The sequence below is a fragment of the Vicia villosa genome, linkage group LG1, assembly GCF_029867415.1.
Source record: "Vicia villosa cultivar HV-30 ecotype Madison, WI linkage group LG1, Vvil1.0, whole genome shotgun sequence".
Classification (NCBI taxonomy): Eukaryota; Viridiplantae; Streptophyta; class Magnoliopsida; order Fabales; family Fabaceae; genus Vicia; species Vicia villosa.
Window position 1 is genome coordinate 30,248,683 of NC_081180.1, and position 19,067 is coordinate 30,267,749.

A 19,067-nucleotide genomic window follows, 5' to 3' on the forward strand; every position below is an offset into this window, starting at 1 on the left:
CTCCAGGAGCACTGGTATCTCCAGGAACACTGGTATCATCCTCTGAAGGAATGGGTAATGGCATGCTAGATTCACCTGTCTCCATATGCATGGGTAATGGCATGCTACCAAATCTACCCGTCCCCATATGCATGGGTAATGGCATGCTAGATCCACCTGTCTCCATAGGAAAATATGTGGGGTAAGAGTATCCAGGAGGACAAAAAAACCTGATCCAGGGGGCTTGGATAGTAATCCAATGAAAGATCCAGACATGGGCGGTGTAGGATGCATAGGCGGTGTAGGATGCATAGGCGGTGAAGGATGCATAAGCGGTGGAGTAGAGCGTGGCATAGGAACGAACATATCTCAGTTAGGAACCTCCTCTACAATGAATCTAGTACGACGAGGCTTATGTTGACCCTTACCTTTTTCATCTTTTTTGGGTGGCATATTTTCCCGTTACACAAAATAATATTTGAAAGATAATTGCACAAGATAATATTATCAAGTTAATATTACATAAGATGATATTTGAAAGTTAATATTGCACAAGATACTATTTGAAATTTAATATTACACAAGATAATATTTGAAAGTTAATATTGCACAAGATAATATTTAAAAGTTAATATTCCACAAGATACTATTACACAAGATAATATGTGAAATAATCAAGATAATATTACAGATTCAATTTATTCATAATCATAATCTTCGTTGTCTTCATCGCATCTGATATTATTGTCTTCAGACTCTCCTAGCTCTTCATGCTCTTCTTCCATAGGATTTGTTGACAACAAGATACTTGCGTCAACTTGTTGACCCTCAACTGCAGTATCACACAAACTTACAATCTCCTCAATTTCAATTACCTCATTAACAGGTGAAATATCATCATGTTGGTATGCAACATCTTTCATTAACTCATCAGTCTCAATGTGACCCATTGGGTTGGACTTGATTACAACACACCATTCTCGTTTGCGTGGGGTAATTGAAGGATAAGGTACATAATAAACTTGCCTAACATTATGTGCCATAATGAAAGGGTCATACTTTTTGTACTTTCTATCTCTTCGAATCTCAAAAGTGTTATACTTTTTATCAATTTTCGTTCCTCTAGAAGATGGATCATACCAATCACAATAAACTACGACAACTTTATTTTCCGAGTCCATATAATTATAAACCAACTCGTAAATATGTGTGATAACCCCATAGAAGTCGTCCTCACCACCCTCTGTAATTCCTTTTACGACTATACCACTGTTTACGGTTTTCTTCCCTACACTCCATTCCTCAGGGTGAAATTTGTAACCGTTTACAAAATATGTGTGCCATTCATTTACACATTGACTAGGGCCTTCAGACAAATTTCGCAAATGTATTAAGTCAGGACTTGGTGTAACAATACATGATAACTGCTGCTTAAACCATGTTGGAAAATAAGCATGTGTGTAACCAGTCAATGGTTGTTCGCCTGTGCTTTGATAATAGTAGGCACCAAATGCCCTATTTCGAAAAGAAAAAAAGGTTAGAGAAGGTAAATCTTAACCAATTAAACATATACACTTAATTTAAAATATACTTACTCAAGATATGGTTTAACTTCAACGCAGTTAATCAACACATGAACATGAGAAGATTGCATTTCTTTTTGTGAAAGCCAATGCTCACTCTTCTTCCCTGCGGGACGGCCTAGACGACCGAAAACTGATAAGGTAAATTAACTTCTTTCACTGAAGTGAACTTCGTTCCTTATGATTCTTGGAGACAACATCATGTGATTGAAATAATGAGAGCAAAAATGTGATGTTTCGCGATGTATATAATGTACACAAATTGATCCCTCAACTCGTGCCTTATTTTTAACTGATCGCTTTGAATCACCCATGAATTGTTCAAATGGATACATCCATCTATATTGAACAGGTCCACCTAGAAAAGCTTCATAAGCAAGATGCACAGGGAGATGCTCCATAGAATCAAAGAAACCTGGCGGGAATATTTTCTCCAACTTGCAAAGAATGATAGGAATATTTCGGTCCAATTTAATGATGTCGTCTACTCTTAAAGTTGAAGCACAAATGTCTGTAAAAAATTGACTGATCTCAGTTAGTGGATTAAGCACATTCTTGGGCAGCGAACGGAATGCAATTGGAAGTAATCGTTCCATGAAAATATGACAATCGTGACTTTTCATTCCATGCAATTTCCCAGTGTTGGCGTCAGCACATCTTGCCAGGTTAGAAGAATAACCATCAGGCATCCTCAATTCATTTAACCACCGACATACAGCTTTTGCTTCTTGGGGAGTAAGAGTGTAACAAGCCTTGGGTTTTAATAATTTTTCGTTTGGTCGAGGTTTCAACTCCAATTCTTTTTTATTACAAAAAAGTTCCATGTCTTTCCTAGCCTTCTCATTGTCTTTTGTCTTCTCATTATCCATCACCGTGTTAAGCACATTATCAAAAAAGTTCTTCTCAATATGCATAACATCAAGATCATGACGCAACAAATTATCCTTCCAATATGGGAGGTCCCAAAAGATACTTCTTTTTTTCCAATTATGGTCAACCCCATATCCTTTAATTCTACGTGCTTCACCATAGTCTGTGAATTTTGGTAGGTCACAAACATTATTCCATACTTGAGTCGATGACAATCGAGGGGGAGGTAGATCTTTTACTTTTATTCCTTTTCTAAAAGCATCTTTATTCCTTCTAAATTCATGGTTGGTAGGTAAGAACCTACGATGACAGTCAAACCACAAACTTTTCCCACCAAAGTCCAAAGTAAACACTTTTGTGTGATTCATGCAATGCGGACATCCAATTTTACCATGTGTACCCCATCCAGACAACATGCCATATGCAGGAAAGTCATTAATTGTCCACATCAAAGCCGCTCGCATATTAAAATTTTGTTTACGAGACACATCATAAGTCCACGCTCCCACCCACAGCCTCTTGAGATCATCAATTAAAGGTTGCAAATAAACATTGATTCTCGCCTTTGGACTCGACGGTCCCAGAATGATGCATGTCAAAAACATGTAAGGGTTCATCATGCACATCTCAGGAGGGAGATTGTACGGGGTAACAATAACTGGTGTGGTGTCGTTTTTTTTACCTCCCCGTTTCACTTGGGAGGACGGCATGCTAGACCCTTCACGCGAAAGATGGATGGAGAATGCGCCCGTGGTGGGATGAATTTTATTTCAGTTCTTCCTATGATATCACACGAACTTTCTTATTTGTCCTACGAGTAGGAAAGGGGAAAAAAGATCTCAACTAAACCCTAGGAGTTTGCTAAGTGTGGGGATTTCACCTAGACTAGAAATTCTGGAGTCCGGGGGGTCGGTTATACATAGGGAAGTGTTTAAGCACCCTACATATCTGTAGTACTCTACAGGAACCTTCTCTGTGTCATTTGTGTTTGTGTTTACTACTAATAATTGGGGAAGTTTCTCCTTTGTATTAGGAGAAGGAATTGAATTAAAATAAAAGAAAGACAGACAGACAGACTATTTTTGGTATTTTATTAGCTTGCTGAGATTCCTTGTGAACCTCATGCCTACATATCCCTAGTGGAAGTCAGAGCTTAATGTAGTTCGGGGAACTAACTAGGGAAATTAATTATTTTTGGTGCCTTGCTTGAAGCTCAAGGTTGAAGCTTTGAATTAAATCTCTGTTTACAGTAAAGAGACATGAAATCATCTTTACAGAGAGGTATTTGTACTATTCTACCACAAACATTTAAAGGAGTGACAGAATAACTGAATTCATTTCATTCAAGAGGGGGACCTTACTTGTGTATGTGCAAGTATACCAGTCAAATGCCTCTTAAATGAAAGAAAGATGCTCATCCAAATTAGGGAAGTTACCACATGTCTGGGTTTTACTGCCAGCTCATGCCTTTCAAAATCCTAAATGGGAGACTTGATTAAAATGAAATGTAATGTTTGTTTGTTTGAATGTGGTAGAGTAGTAAAAATATCTCTCTATAGAGATAAGCTATGTCTATCTACTGTATAAAAGATTTGACTTTAGCTGGCTTGTATGAGGCCCAAGCTTGAGGCTTTTTGATTGATTTATTAATTATTATTGACTCTGGGAGATGACTCCACTGGGGATTAATTACAGGGTATTTTTGTGTTCTGTACAAAACCCAGAATTGAGGCTGACTCTATTTGGAGAGTGTTTATTTTGATGGATTTTTATTTGGTGTTCTGTACAAAGCCAAGAATTGAGGCTGACTCTAGCTAGGAAAAACATTATTTTCTGCCTTGTACAAAGCCCAAGGTTGTGGCTGACTCTAAAATAAACTGAGTATGGATGACTCTATGGGAAAAAGATCCTAGGTGTTGGGAATCTTTGACTCATGAAATATGGTTTAATCTGCCTTGTACAAAGCCCAAGGTTGTGGCTACTGAATGATGAAGAACTCACTGGGGAGACTCTATTATCTGCCTTGTACAATGCCCAAGGTTGAGGCTGACTCTTGACAGGGGAGTTTTATTGTTTGGTGCCTTGTATGAAGCCCAAGGTTGAGGCTAACTGTTTTTGTTGGTTTTGACTCTATTGAGGAGATTTTATTTATTAAAAGACTGTTTTTTTTTAAGCTAACCCTTTCCAGGGATTTTGACTCAGCTGGTGAATTTGTCTGTTAAAAGACTGATTTTATCATGTTTTTTGGAGGCTGACCCTTTCTAGGGGTTTTGACTCTTTTGGGGAAATTATCTCCTAAGAGAATGAATCTTTGGTTTTGAAAGACTGATGTTGGAAGCTAACCCTTTCCAGGGGTTTTTGTTAAAATGATAGAATGTATGGAGGCTAACCCTTTCCAGGGGTTTTTGTTAAAATGATAGAATGTATGGAGGCTAACCCTTTCCAGGGGTTTTGACTCTTTTGGGGAAATTATCTCCTAAGAGAATGAATCTTTGGTTTTGAAAGACTGATGTTGGAAGCTAACCCTTTCTAGGGGTTTTTGTTAAAATGATAGAATGTATGGAGGCTAGCCCTTTCCAGGGGTTTTTGTTAAAATGATAGAATGTATGGAGGCTAACCCTTTCCAGGGGTTTTTTGACATTTTAAACAGATTTTTATTAATTGACTTTGGAGGCTAACCCTTTCCAGGGAAAGTTGAAAGATGGCAGAAAGATTATCTAGTGGAGACTTCTTGTTTAAAGCCCAAGATGAAGGCTGACACTGACTGAGGATGAGCAAACATGGATCCTAGAATCTGCTAAGGAAGATTGATGAAGATAAGGGTGACAGAGACTGTCCATGTCTCTCATTCCAAAAATGTACTCAATGTGAAATTGAGACAAACTTAGCTTGTTTAAAGTCTGGTTTAAATTGGAAGAAACTCACCAGGGTAGGCTAAAAGGTGACTAAAGACCTGTTCCTATGTTTATAAGAAACCTGATGGGTCCTTGTATACAAGCTCAAGAGGAAGCTGGAAATGCTTTTAAGAAGCCTGTGGGTCCTTGTACAAAGCCCAAGAGGAGGCTAATCGAGGGTCCTTGTTATAGCACAAGAGAAAGCTATGTGGTTTTGAACTTATTTTGGCTCTAAGCGAATGGGTAAGAGGTTTCACCGGGAATAATTCCTCTTTGGGTGGATGTGTCCTATATTTTTGGATTCTAAGGTTTTTGCCAAGATGTTTCACCGGGAATAATTCATCTTGGGGGTTTGAACTACAGATCTCTAATTAGGAAAGAGCCTTCACCGGGAAGACATTCTCAATCCTAGGTCATATTCCTATAATATATATATAGTTTAACTGTCCTAGGGTTTATACTCAAACGTAGTTCTAAACTAATATATGTACAGTTTATATTTGACAGTAATTTAAATAAAGACTGTAAATTGAAAGCTTGTAAAGCCTAACCTGGATGGAGTGGAGGCCTTTGAAGAAGTATGTACAGAGCCTCAACAGTAATTGGTGGATAACAGTTGAATATATATATGATAAACAGTTAATGGTTTTTGAAAACAGAAGAAGTGAAGATGGACAAAAGTCACATAGGTATCTGAAGAGTTTCACCGGGAATAATGCCCTTCAAATACCAGAAGAATGTTTTGAAAACAGAAAGAAGATTTTGTAAATACAGTTTTGAAAACAAGCTAAGAAGAGAAGGTGTTTGGGACTTACACTCTATTAGAGGCCCAGTACTTTACAGTACTGGCTATAAAAGCAATTTGAAAATGATTTGAAATGATATAAGGTTTTGTTGTTTGAAAACCTTAATCATCCGTTTAATCGGAGACTGATAACAGCTTTGAAAATTGACAAAAAGTCAACTTAATTAAGGTGAAGATAAAGATCTATGCCTAATTAAGACCTAAACAATTAGGGTTTTATCATAAAATTATTCACAAAGGTAACAAGATAAAAATATATATTTTAAAGTATTTAAGAAAACATTTAAAACATACTATTTTAAACCTAATTAAAATACATGAAATAAATAATATTTTTTATGATTTTTTGATTATTCATAAAATAAGTACATTAAATAACAAGTGTGTGAAAAATGAAGTGAAAATAAATTAATTTGATAGATGAATTAATTGGTGTGAAGTTGTGAGAAAAAATGAAGGAAATTAGTGGTAAAAAAATGATTTTGTCTCCTCCAAGGTTTGAACACACGCCCTTTAGGTCACACACCCAAAACCAACACCACTGAGCCAACGCGCGTATGGTGATAGTAAACTGACTCCTTTGCAACTCATATGTTACTCAAGTGTATAGAAGCAAGAAAGAAAATAAAATCAAAAGGTCTGGGGCGAGGGGGATTCGAACCCCAGACCTTGGGCACGCGCAACACACAAACACTCCTTACCACTGGGCTATAACGATTTAGTCATTAATGAAACAGGTATCAATCAAAATAAAATAAACTTAACCCTGAATTTGAAATTTGCGCGCCACCACCATTGTCATCTTCAACCTCTAGCTTTGAATTTTTGAAAATCTGAACTCTCTCAACTCTCAACCATTTGCAACGATGTAAACATGAAACTTGTTCTAAATTCACTCACGATTCTGAATATGTAACTAACATAAATTTATATTAACTACATCTAACTAATTTACTAAAAAACGTGAAGAACCCTAAAATTTGAAAATCAAATTAAATGACTATACTGAAAGATAAATGAATGATGATAGAGGGTTTTCAATCCTCTGATGATGCTGAACAAGATAGAATCGAGCTATATCATAAAGAGTGCTTAAATTAAAGAGGTGGAGTTCAGAAACTTACCTCTGAAAATGGAGGTCGTGAGGATGATAGAGAGCAACTGGGCTTGTATGAATGATCCCAAAAGCTTCCTTGGGACTCAGTGATGCTAACTGAATGTTTATTGTAACCTCAATCCTCCTGAATTGTTCTATGGACCTCCCTCGATTTGAGCTTCAAGTGAACATGAAGAGTGATGATTCTTGAGTTACAGATGAGCTGCAGCCATCTGAACAGCTTCACTACCTCCTATGGAACGTGCCTGGATGCTTGGCTTTGTTGGAAACCTTCTGAATTGCTCTATGGACCTCCAACTGCAACAGCTCCAAAGTGAGAGCAACAATGGCGTTCCTCCACTTACAGAAGTGATCCAGGTGCTTGGATCACCTCAAATGATCTCCTTTGAGATGTTAGAATGCTTACTTTCCAAAGATAAGCTCTGGTTTGAAGAAAACGATTCTTCTTGCCAAAGAACTTTGAAAAACAATAAGCATGAGAAGAGAAAGAGAAAGCAAGGAATATGGTTGCTTTGGTGTGTTTTCTGAATGATAAAGAGGCCTCTATTTATAGGCAATTGATGCTGAGAAATTGGAGATAGTAAGCTTGCTTAATGAAGTCACTTTGGTTTCTTAGCCAAGAAGAAAATTTGCAAATATCTCTTATGCAATGATGAGAATTTTGATTCCATTTGATCAATCCCCTAGCCCTCGATTTTGCTTGATCTTAGGGGACAATTCTGAGACAGAAATGAGCTCTAATTGGTTGGTGAGAAGATTCCTTGGGTGATTCATCAATTTGCCATAAATTCACAAATGTAATCATTACATAATCACATGTTCTTGTTTTTAGAATCTTCTTCAATTCTTATGTCATGGTAAAAATGAATGCATGGCATGTTTTCAGATGTGGTATGGGTCGTGTAGCATCCATAAGAGAGGTCATTTGCACAAAATTGCAAAGTTTCAAATTGTACATGACCTATAATTTCACTTCATGAGGCCAACTTTGAACAAGCATAACTCTTAGCTCAAAATGAATTTGGAGAAGGTTGAACACAATTTGGAAAGCCCTAAACATCTACTTCAAATCATTAGTTTGGGGTTTCTTCAGAATCATTTGGGAAAATTGTGAAAAATGAGGCCAAAGTTGGAAGAAAACTAGGTTAAAACACTTAGAAAATTTTCTAAGTGTTTATGACCTAAAACTTCAAAATTTCCAAAACTCTTAAATGATTGATCTTTTGAAAAAAGTTGCATTGTTAGATGTTATTTTATTTTGCAAGATCTACAACTTTCATGTTGGAAGTTTTTTGAGTTGTGTAGGTGAAATTTTGAGTTCCCACAATACCCTCAAAAATCCTAATTCCCGACTTTTTGCTCCTTGAAGATTATTTTTGAATTTCTTTGGTCAAATGACTTTAATATCCATATATTGATGATATTGATCCTTAAAAGTCATGGTTTGACCAAAAATCTCAAAAGTCAAAGGTGAACTCATACAGTTGACTTTTTCCTGATATAGTGAGAATTTGGACTTTTCTGTAAAATCAAGATCTTCTCCTCAAATGAGTGATGTAAATGGATTATATTGAGGTAGTAGAGGTTCTTGAATAATGTCTTGAGTCTTGAATCCATGCCCTGATTAAAAGTCAACTATCTTGGTGAATTAGGTCAAAAACCCTAATTGTCGACCATATGAAAATAATGACTGTAGACTTTGAATTGAGGTGTAATGTCCAGTGGATCTTGTCATATGAGCTATTTGAAAATGATTGATGTCTTTGAATGATCCCCTGGGGCTTTTTAGGGTTTCCCAAAGGTGATCCCTGATTTTAGTCCTTGATAGGCTCAAAAACCCTAGTCTGGTGACCTGAGTAAACCTGTACTCAGATGACTGGGTGTCTAATCAATCATAGGTGAAATAATGAAGCTCTTGAGCCTTATGATTGTATTAGAGACTAATCCTTCTATTGATTGATCCTTTGCCTAAGTTTTCTTGTCTTTGAACACCCTTGATTGAATGCCAGACTGCTCTGGGTACTTGCTTTGACTTGATGAAAATCCTGAAGATATGTCATCTCAGGGGGGGTCAAAAATTAGGGTATGACAGATGCCGCTATTTAAGTTTCTTTTATCTGGAGGGAGAGAGATTGATATCTCGATCTCTCCTGCGTAAAAGAGACTTAAATATCAAGGAATGCCCGAATTTTGGGCGCTCCTGAGATGTTGTAATTGATAAAATCTTTGCGTGACTTGATCCCGTTGTCGCACTTGGCGGGGGATGAGGAGACAAACTCCTGTAGAAATACTTGATGTGGATTCTAGCGAATGGATGGCAGTGCAGGATGCGCAATCCATCTTTTTTAACTAAGTGTTGATACTTAGAAAAAGGTAAACAACCTCCCCCTTGTTTCGGATGTCCATATCTCGAAACTGGTCTCAGTTGTGTTTGGACAATATCTCATATAAAGAGAAAATTTCCAAAGATTTGTTTCCTCATCAAACTTCTCATCAGCACTTGGAGATGAGATACCATTTGACGGTAATAAAGAAACTTCAAAGGTTTGTTTCCTCATCAAACTTCTTACCAGCACTTGGAGGTAGGATACCATTTGATGGTAAATAAAGAAACTTCAAAGGTTTGTTTCCTCATCAAACTTCTTACCAGCACTTGGAGGTAAGATACCATTTGATGGTAAATAAAGAAACTTCAAAGGTTTGTTTCCTCATCAAACTTCTTACCAGCACTTGGAGGTAAGATACCATTTGATGGTAAATAAAGAAACTTCAAAGGGTTTGTTTCCTCATCAAACTTCTTACCAGCACTTGGAGGTAAGATACCATTTGATGGTAAATAAAGAAACTTCAAGGGTTTGTTTCCTCATCAAACTTCTTACCAGCACTTGGAGGTAAGATACCATTTGATGGTAAATAAAGAAACTTCAAGGGTTTGTTTCCTCATCAAACTTCTTACCAGCACTTGGAGGTAAGATACCATTTGATGGTAAATAAAGAAACTTCAAGGGTTTGTTTCCTCATTAAACTTCTTACCAGCACTTGGAGGTAAGATACCATTTGATGGTAAATAAAGAAACTTCAAGGGTTTGTTTCCTCATCAAACTTCTTACCAACACTTGGAGGTAAGATACCATTTGATGGCAAATAAAGAAACTTCAAGGGTTTGTTTCCTCATCAAACTTCTTACCAGCACTTGGAGGTAAGATACCATTTGATGGTAAATAAAGAAACTTCAAAGGGTTTGTTTCCTCATCAAACTTCTTACCAGCACTTGGAGGTAAGATACCATTTGACGGTTGTGGACCTCCGATTTTTTTTAATACCGGGCCACACCTATGATCTGTAGAGATACGTGAACTGACTCTTTTTTGTCGCTTAATGCTTTCGCATTTTGAAAATTCACATAGTCGCCACCGACCTTTTATTTTATCCAATTAAGGAAAGGTTTATAAAAGACACAGAAAAAAGACCTTTAAGAAATTCTGGGTAAGGGGGTAGGTTATACAAAGGGAAGGTGTTAGCACCCTTTGTATCCATGGTTATCCATGGGCTCTTAAGTTTGCTTAGCTCACTTGTTTTTCGATTACTTTTCAATTGCTCTGAAATTGCTCATATGTGGTTTCAAATACTTTTGTAAATTGAATTTTGTAATGATCCGTATGTGGATGTATACAAAATGCTTGTTTATCTTTCGAAAGATGTTTTGAAAAGAACGTTAACTTTGTAATAATCCGTGTTTGGATGTATACAAAGTATTGTCTTTTTGAAAGTTTTGAAAAATCAACAGTGTATGAGAATTTTGTTTGTTTTGATTTGAGCAAGCAAACTAGGAGGTCTACCCTGAGTTGTAAGGTCTTTATCCTATTTCCTTTAAAAATCTATCCTTTCACCGGATATAAAAGCAAGGTTCGATTTTGTACTCAAAACAGTGGAATTTGACTTTGATTTTGAAAGATTGAGAAGGGATTACCTGAAGAGGTGCAAGTGTGATTGTGATTGGATTCAGATATTTATCTTTGAAGTTAGTGATCTAACGGTTCAATTTTATCTTTGACATACACGCAGTTTATATTTGCTGGAAATTAAAATGCGGAAATGTAAAGTGCGGAAAGTAAATCTACGCTATTACATCGATTGTGCAGGAAATGTAAACTAGCCTATTTACAGGAATTTGACATCCTATACATTTATCTAGGAATTTAAATTGCAAGAAAAATAAAAGGCATGTTTTTGGATTTTTTTTATGATTGATTTTAATTATAATTAATGCATGATTAATTAAATTAAAATGAAGAAAAAGATGAAAATAGATTTAAACCTAGAAATTAAGTTCAAACTATATACAAAATATTTGTTAATTAATTTTAAAATAAAACTAATTTTTTTGGAATTTTTGGAAATTGATTTGAAATTGATTTAAGTTAATTAAAACATAATTATGCAAATAATTATACAAATAATTAAAACTCAAAGATAAAATTATTCAAAATATGTACAAAATTAGTTTATAATATATAAACAATATTTATCACAAAGAACAGTTTTTTTTATGATTTTTTGATTGGTTAGAATAATTAAAAAGCAAATATATAAATATATACTAATTAATTATGCAAAATATTGAAATTTTGAAGAAAAATAAAATATTTTTATTTCAGAAAATAGTATATTATTTTAGAGGTCTAAAAATATTTTTTGTGTATTTTTTGGATTTTTAAAACTATTTTTAATTAATTTAACAAAGAAATTAAATAAAATAGAAAATAAAATAGAAATAAAAGGATACTGATCCTGTGTGGAAATTTATGAGGGAGTATGATGTGCACGCGTGATCTGGAGCGTTGGATGAGTCATAAATGAGATCAGATGGTCCAGATGGTGAGGGAACATCACTTATGACACGCCTGCAAAACACTGAAACCAAGGGTTATATTCAAAAAAACGCGCGCGTCAGAACCAATAGGGGGGTGACACGTCTTCGTCTTCAACCTTCAGACAAGACTTTTAATAGCGCTTTCTTACCAAAAGCGCTGTAATTGGTTACTTATTAAACCTGCAAAATAGCGAATAGGGTCAAACGTACACATAAACTTGGCGCGACCTATCAGTTCAATTCGTTTGGTCCATGCGAATTCAATGGTACTAATTAGAACCTCTAATTTTGCCTAATTTGGAAAGCCCTAATTTTGAAGCTATGAACCCTAAAATGGTGATTTCATTTGTACGTGTCCAAACTTTAATTAAGTTTCCAGAAATGATCTACACCTCAAACCAAACTCAATAGTATGTCTACATCTTGTTAAACATGTGTGAATAACCAGATACGAATTGATTTTAGTTTGAACAAATTTTGACCTGTGTAGCTCGATTCAGTGAGCTTCAAGGCTTGTAATTGATTGGGATAGTTTCAGTGATGTTCAAGGAACGTGTTTGAGTGTTTAGTTTGAATGGAAAGTGACTTAAATTTGGAATTCGAATTTCAAAATTCTTTGAATATTTTGAGAGATTACAAGTGTGTTACAAACAAGAGTTTTGCTCTCTATCTCTGTCTCTATTATTACTGAAGTGCTATAGCCTATTTATAAGCATTAGAGTGCTTAGAAACTAAGCCAAAAGCATTGATGAGTTTTTTTGGAATCTTGACTTTTTCAACATTGGTAGCTTTGTCTTTAAGCCACCATGGCTTGATTTTCTTCTTCTCCTCTGCTGTACTTTGCTTTGGGACAGAGTTGAATGAGTCTTGCTTGGAATACAAGCTATTCTTTATCCATTTCATTTTCTTTTTTATTTTAATCTTAAAATAAGATAAAAATATGCCAAAAATAGATAAAAAATGATGTGGGCTTAGTCTTGGTCGTGGGAGGCCCATATCATCATGGAAATGATGTTTGAATGCTGAAAACTTGGCCCCATTTGGAAAAAATGCCATTTTGAACAATGTTGATTTCATGTATTTTCCCAAAATTTAGCCAACTTCAACAAGGTGTAAATCCTTCAATTTTTGTCATATGAAGGAGATCTTGCACTTTTTAGAAACCTCAAAGAGTCCTCTAACCAATGTCTTTGGTCCCATGTCAAAATGATTTTTGAAGCTCCTTGTGTGTCCTTTTGAAAAAAGTGTCTTTTTGTTGACTTTGAAAATGACCTGTAATGTCTTTGATCATATTTTTCAAATGGTGAATCCAATGACCATGGGATCAATGGCATTTGAAAGATAATTGAATTTCCTTCAAAACAAGCTTTGGTTTGAATTTTTTGGATGAAGGATGAGAGAGTTATGATCAGTCAAAGTTGAGTTGACTTTTCAGGCAAAAACCCTAATTTTGAATCTTAGGGTTTTGTTGATTTTTGATCTTTCCTTGATGAATTATGATCATCCAATGATCAAATGATGAATCCTTTGACAAAATATGGACTTTGACAAAAAATTTCATTTTTGACTGTCTGTTGACTTTTTTGGTCAAACGGGTCGTCTGTTGACTGTTTGAGCTGCCGACGGTGCGTCTGAGTGAATTGAAGTTTGAAAATTTGTATGATGGTACTTTGAGATATATGGATGTGTATGAAATCCATTTGAGCTCTCAAAACTTGTTGCTCCTGTAAAAACAAGAAAAACCCTGATTAGGGACTGTTTGTGTAGGAGACAGTTAAGCGTACCTGATTTTTGTGCAGTGTTGAGTCTCTGCTAATCGCGTGATATTCAGAAGACTTCTAGCACAAAGATCTTGGAATTTTGAATTGTGAAAGATTGATTTGGTTGATGGTACAAAACACTGAGAATTGTACTGCCAGCAGTTTGGCTGTCGACTGACTGTTCAGGTATTGACGTAGCAGTTAGAGTGAAAAATCAACAGTCAAAGTTAATTTTCTTTTTTGTTGTTTTTTTGTTTTTGTTTTATGTAAAAAACGAAAGTTTATTTACATGACTTGTTAGAAAAACACAGACATAATAAATAACTAATATTTACGGTATGCGGGCAAAATTACCGATAATAACCCTGAAAATCATTTAATGCACAGAAATAGGAATATTTGACTGGCAGAAAACACACAAAATATTATCTTAGTAATTAAGCAATATTATGACAAATAGTACAACATTTAATACTGACAGTACAAATATTACATACTATATTGAACAGTACGACGAATAAACGGTACATTTAAGAAATAAGAAATACGGCAAATTTTAAGAATGACGATTGATAACCCATGCTATGAACAATAACATGTAGATGATTGGGAGCATAACCATTGCAGGTCCACACTCCTCAGGACTATGCAGGCAGAAGAAAGTCATGATCACCGTAGCAATGGTGATGACTGTAAGAAACAGTGTCTCTATCCACTTTGCCATTCTTGTCAGGGAAGAAGGGAAAGGATGGATTATGAAGATAGGAATTTGAAAGATGAATTGGAATTTGATGTGAGATTTTATGGAAGAAAATGAGAGGTATTTATAGAATGGAAAGAAGGAAAGAGACGTTGGGGAATGATGTGATTCCGTACAAAAGGAAAATTTGAGTGGAAGTAAGATTTGAAAGAAAGTGTATGATAGTGTTGGAAAAAGGAGAGATTTGATTTTTGAAAAAGAGATTTGAAAAGATTTTTGCAAATAATGGAATATAGTACAAAAATTAGTGGGAAACAAAAGATAATAATAATCTACTTGTTACCAGTACAGTCTGAGTTTCCTGATTCTGCGCCTGCAAAAAGATTTAACTCTGTACCAATTGTGTCAGTACTATTTATCTGTAAATAAATAAATAGCATGTGTGAAGTAATAAACAGTATTTGGAGTTTGCGTAAGAATAAATTCAACTGCAAGCCAAATTACTGTATAAGAAAAATTCTAAAAACTAAGTATTTCATATGTCAGGATATTTGTTGAAATAAAAATCCATGATTATATGAGACCCTTAATTTTCAGATTGGAGTTTTCTTGAAAAATATGTGGGCAAATTTTGGGGTATAACAGTTGCCCCTATTCAATCTTCTTAAACCTGAAGAGATTGTCTGAAATCTGAAGGTAGAAGATGATTGAATATTTAGATGCCCTGAAAATTTGCACTTACCTTGATCAGAAGAGATGTTGGAAGTTGCATTTGAATGTCGTCTGCGAAATGTTGTTGGCAGATTGAAACATTACCTGAGATGGGCTTTCAGATGCCACCTGGTAAATGGGTTGAGGGTTTGTTCATCAGAATGAATCCATTGATTATATCTTGATGAAGGATTTGAAAGTCTTTGTGTTGACTGTTTCGGAACCGTCCAAGGTTACCGCTTTAAGTCTTGGAAGATAATCGTTACGGAACTTGTCCAAAGTTTTTTTTTAGATTTTGGAAGTTGATCATCGTGGAACCGTCTGAGGTATCGCTTTAGATCTGCAATGTTAGATCGTTTTGGAACCGTCTGAGGTATCGCTTTAGATCTGCAATGCTAGATCGTTTTGGAACCGTCTGAGGTATTGCTTTAGATCTGCAATGTTAGATCGTTTTTGGAACCGCCTGAGGTATCGCTTTAGATCTGTGATGCTAGATCGTTTTGGAACCGTCTGAGGTATCGACTTTGATCTGTGATGCTAGATCGTTTTGGAACCGTCTGAGGTATCGCTTTTGATCTGTGATGCTAGATCGTTTTGGAACCGTCTGAGGTATCGCTTTTGATCTGTGATGCTTGTTTTTGAGTTGGTAAGTGATCAGAATGAATCTTTGGCTTGATTATATCTGAGAGAACCGTTCATGGAATTCAGGTGAACACGGCATGTGATTGAGAACATCTTTGTTGAAGATATCTGCCTACCTGAAAAATCAAGTTAGTGATATGCAATGTTTATGATGCATGTAAATGTGAGATATTCCCGGAGAAATATGCATGTTATGTTGTGTATGAATATGCGCATGATGCATGATGTATGATGTATGATGTATGAATATGAATGTATGAATGTGAATGTGAATGTGAATGTGAATGTGATGCGTGTCAAGCTTCTAATTGGAAAAATAAATTCCCACTAGTCAGCTGGACATGAATGTATTGTGATCGTTGATGATCTTTTGTCTTGCTTGAGTACCCTCGTCTGGGGAAATTCTTTGAGAACCCGGGTATCCCGTTGAAGGATCTTTGACTACTGCTTGGGGAACCAAAGGTAACTGGAAGTTCTGATGCCCTTTCAAATGGGAATGAGGAAGATGCATAATCCTCCGATGCACTATCTGACCAAGTCCGGGCGCGGGGATCACACCTTCTGAAGATAGTAATCTGGAACAACCCTGCTGGGGAATAAGACTTCTTTTGAAGAGAAAATCTTTTTGAGGAATTTGCTGAGAAATGCGTTTCTCTTGGTGTTTTCCTTCTGATGGAATGATGTCCAGATGATCGGGACATTTCCTGAATGCCATTCCTGTTTTTCCTGGTAAACATCAATCATATTCAAATGCATATGTTCATTCAAAATTATCATTGGGACGCTTACGTATTTAAAACAGAAAAAGTGAAAATAGTGATTTTTGAAAGAGCTGCATTGAAAAGTGCCATGATAGGCGGGTTAGCACAGGGAGACAACAATCCTAGAAGTAGGAAACTGTCAGAAAGTTTTGAAAAGTATTTATGAAGATAAATAGCTATGTGAAAACGATCCAGTCAAGTTTCAACTCTGCTATTGCCAATCTGTCTTCGAGCATCTCATCCCCCACTTGTTGGAAGAAAGTGATTAGACTGATCAGTGTCTTTGAGGTGTTGAATCTTGATGGTGAGTAGGCAGCTGAACGGAACACAGTTGTATGCTTCATTCCCTAACTTTTGCCTAGGCCGCCCTTTCAGGTTTTCAGCCTACCGGGATAGTATTTGTTTAGTCTCTAATTTTTGCCTGGACCGCCCTTTCGGGTTTTCAATCCACCGAGACGCTCATTTTTTGCCTAAGTTGCCCTTTCAGGTTTTCAACTTAGCGAGCTGTTTTTTTCTTTTTTAAGAGAAGTATTTTTTGACCATGTCAGCATTCACAGGGTGTGGGAAATCCTCGCCATCCATGGTGGTAAGCAACATGGCGCCGCCGGAGAATATTTTCTTGATTATGAATGGTCCCTCGTAGGTGGGAGTCCATTTGCCTCTGGGATCACCTTGTGGTAAGATGATGCGTTTGACAACCAAGCCACCAGTTTGGTATGCTTGACTTTTGACTTTTTTGTTGAAGGCTTTGATCATACGCTTTTGGTATAGCTGACCATGACAAATAGCTGCGAGCCTTTTCTCATCAATCAAGTTTATCTGGTCCAACCGTGTTTGAATCCAATCGTCTTCGTCTAGATTGGCTTCTTTCATAATCCTTAGGGAAGGAATCTGAATTTCAATTGGAAGAACTGCCTCCATACCATAGACTAAGGAAAATGGAGTTGCCCCTGTTGAAGTACGCGCAGATGTGCGATAACCATGAAGAGCAAAAGGCAACATCTCATGCCAGTCTTTGTAGGTTACTGTCATTTTTTGTATGATTTTCTTGATGTTCTTGTTGGCAGCTTCCACCGCGCCGTTCATCTTTGGTCGATATGGAGAAGAATTATGATGTTTGATCTTGAACTGTGTGCAAAGTTCAGTAATCATTCTGTTGTTTAGATTTGTGCCATTGTCCGTGATAATCCGTTCAGGGATGCCGTACCGACAAATGAGATTGTATTTGATGAACCGGGCTACCACATTTTTGGTGACAGAAGCAAATGAAGCTGCTTCTACCCACTTTGTGAAGTAGTCAATAGCGACCAGGATAAAGCGATGTCCGTTGGAGGCAGTAGGTTTGATTTCTCCAATCATATCAATACCCCACATTGCAAAAGGCCAAGGAGCCGTCAGGACGCTTAATGGAACTGGAGGTACATGTACTTTGTCAGCATATATCTGGCATTTGTGACATGTTCGGGAGTGATGATGGCAGTCTGTTTCCATGGTAGACCAGTAATAACCTGCTCTGAGGATCTTTTTAGCCATTGTATGTCCACTGGAATGAGTACCAAAGGCACCATTGTGTATTTCTTCCATGATCTGTTCTGCTTCCTTCTTGTTTACACAGCGAAGTAAAGTCGAGTCATGGTTGCGTTTGTATAGGGTTCCATTGCTTAGAAAGAATTTGGCAGCAAATCTCCTTAGAAACTTTCTGTCATTAATGGATGCCCCTTCAGGGTACTCCTGAGTTTCGAGATATCTTTTTACCTCATGGAACCATGGTTTTTCCTCGGTTCCTTCGGTATTGATCTCATTGCAATAGGATGGTTCATCTTGCCTGTAGATGGTGATCATAGGCGCCTCATTGTCCCACCTGACTTTGAACATGGATGACATGGTAGCTAAAGCATCAGCTAGTTGATTTTCCTCGCGTGGGATGTGTTCGAAAGTGATTTCTTCGAAGTAAAGAATCAAACTCAGCACATATGCTTTGTAAGGAATTAGATTTGGGTGCTTCGTGTCCCATTCCCCTTTGACTTGGTAGATTACCAAGGCCGAGTCTCTGTAGACTTCCAGGAATTTGATTCTTAGATCGATTGCAGCTTTGAGACCCAGAATACATGCTTCGTATTCGGCTATATTGTTAGTGCAATTGAAGCATAACCTGGCAGTGAATGGTGTATGACCTCCTGCGGGGGAAATGATCACAGCTCCGATGCCATTTCCAAGTGCATTAGAAGCTCCGTCAAAAACCATAGTCCACCGGGATCCTGGCCCGGGTCCTTCTTCTGGTCCTGATTGTTTGTAGTCATTGACTAGCATAATGTCTTCGTCTGGGAAGTCAAAGTTCAATGCTTGATAATCATCCACTGCTTGATGAGCCA

General features: G+C 36.7%; 1 protein-coding gene across 1 annotated transcript; it reads right to left on the reverse strand.

The window, feature by feature from the left end:
* Positions 1-677: 677 nt before the first annotated feature.
* LOC131604516 (uncharacterized) lies at positions 678-3,058 on the reverse strand. The gene is made up of 2 exons (XM_058876970.1): positions 1,873-3,058; positions 678-1,531 (listed from the first exon to the last, which is right to left on the reverse strand). Exons 1-2 carry the CDS (start codon positions 3,056-3,058, stop codon positions 678-680), a joined length of 2,040 nt encoding a protein of 679 aa, XP_058732953.1.
* Between the last annotated feature and the right edge of the window lie 16,009 nt (positions 3,059-19,067).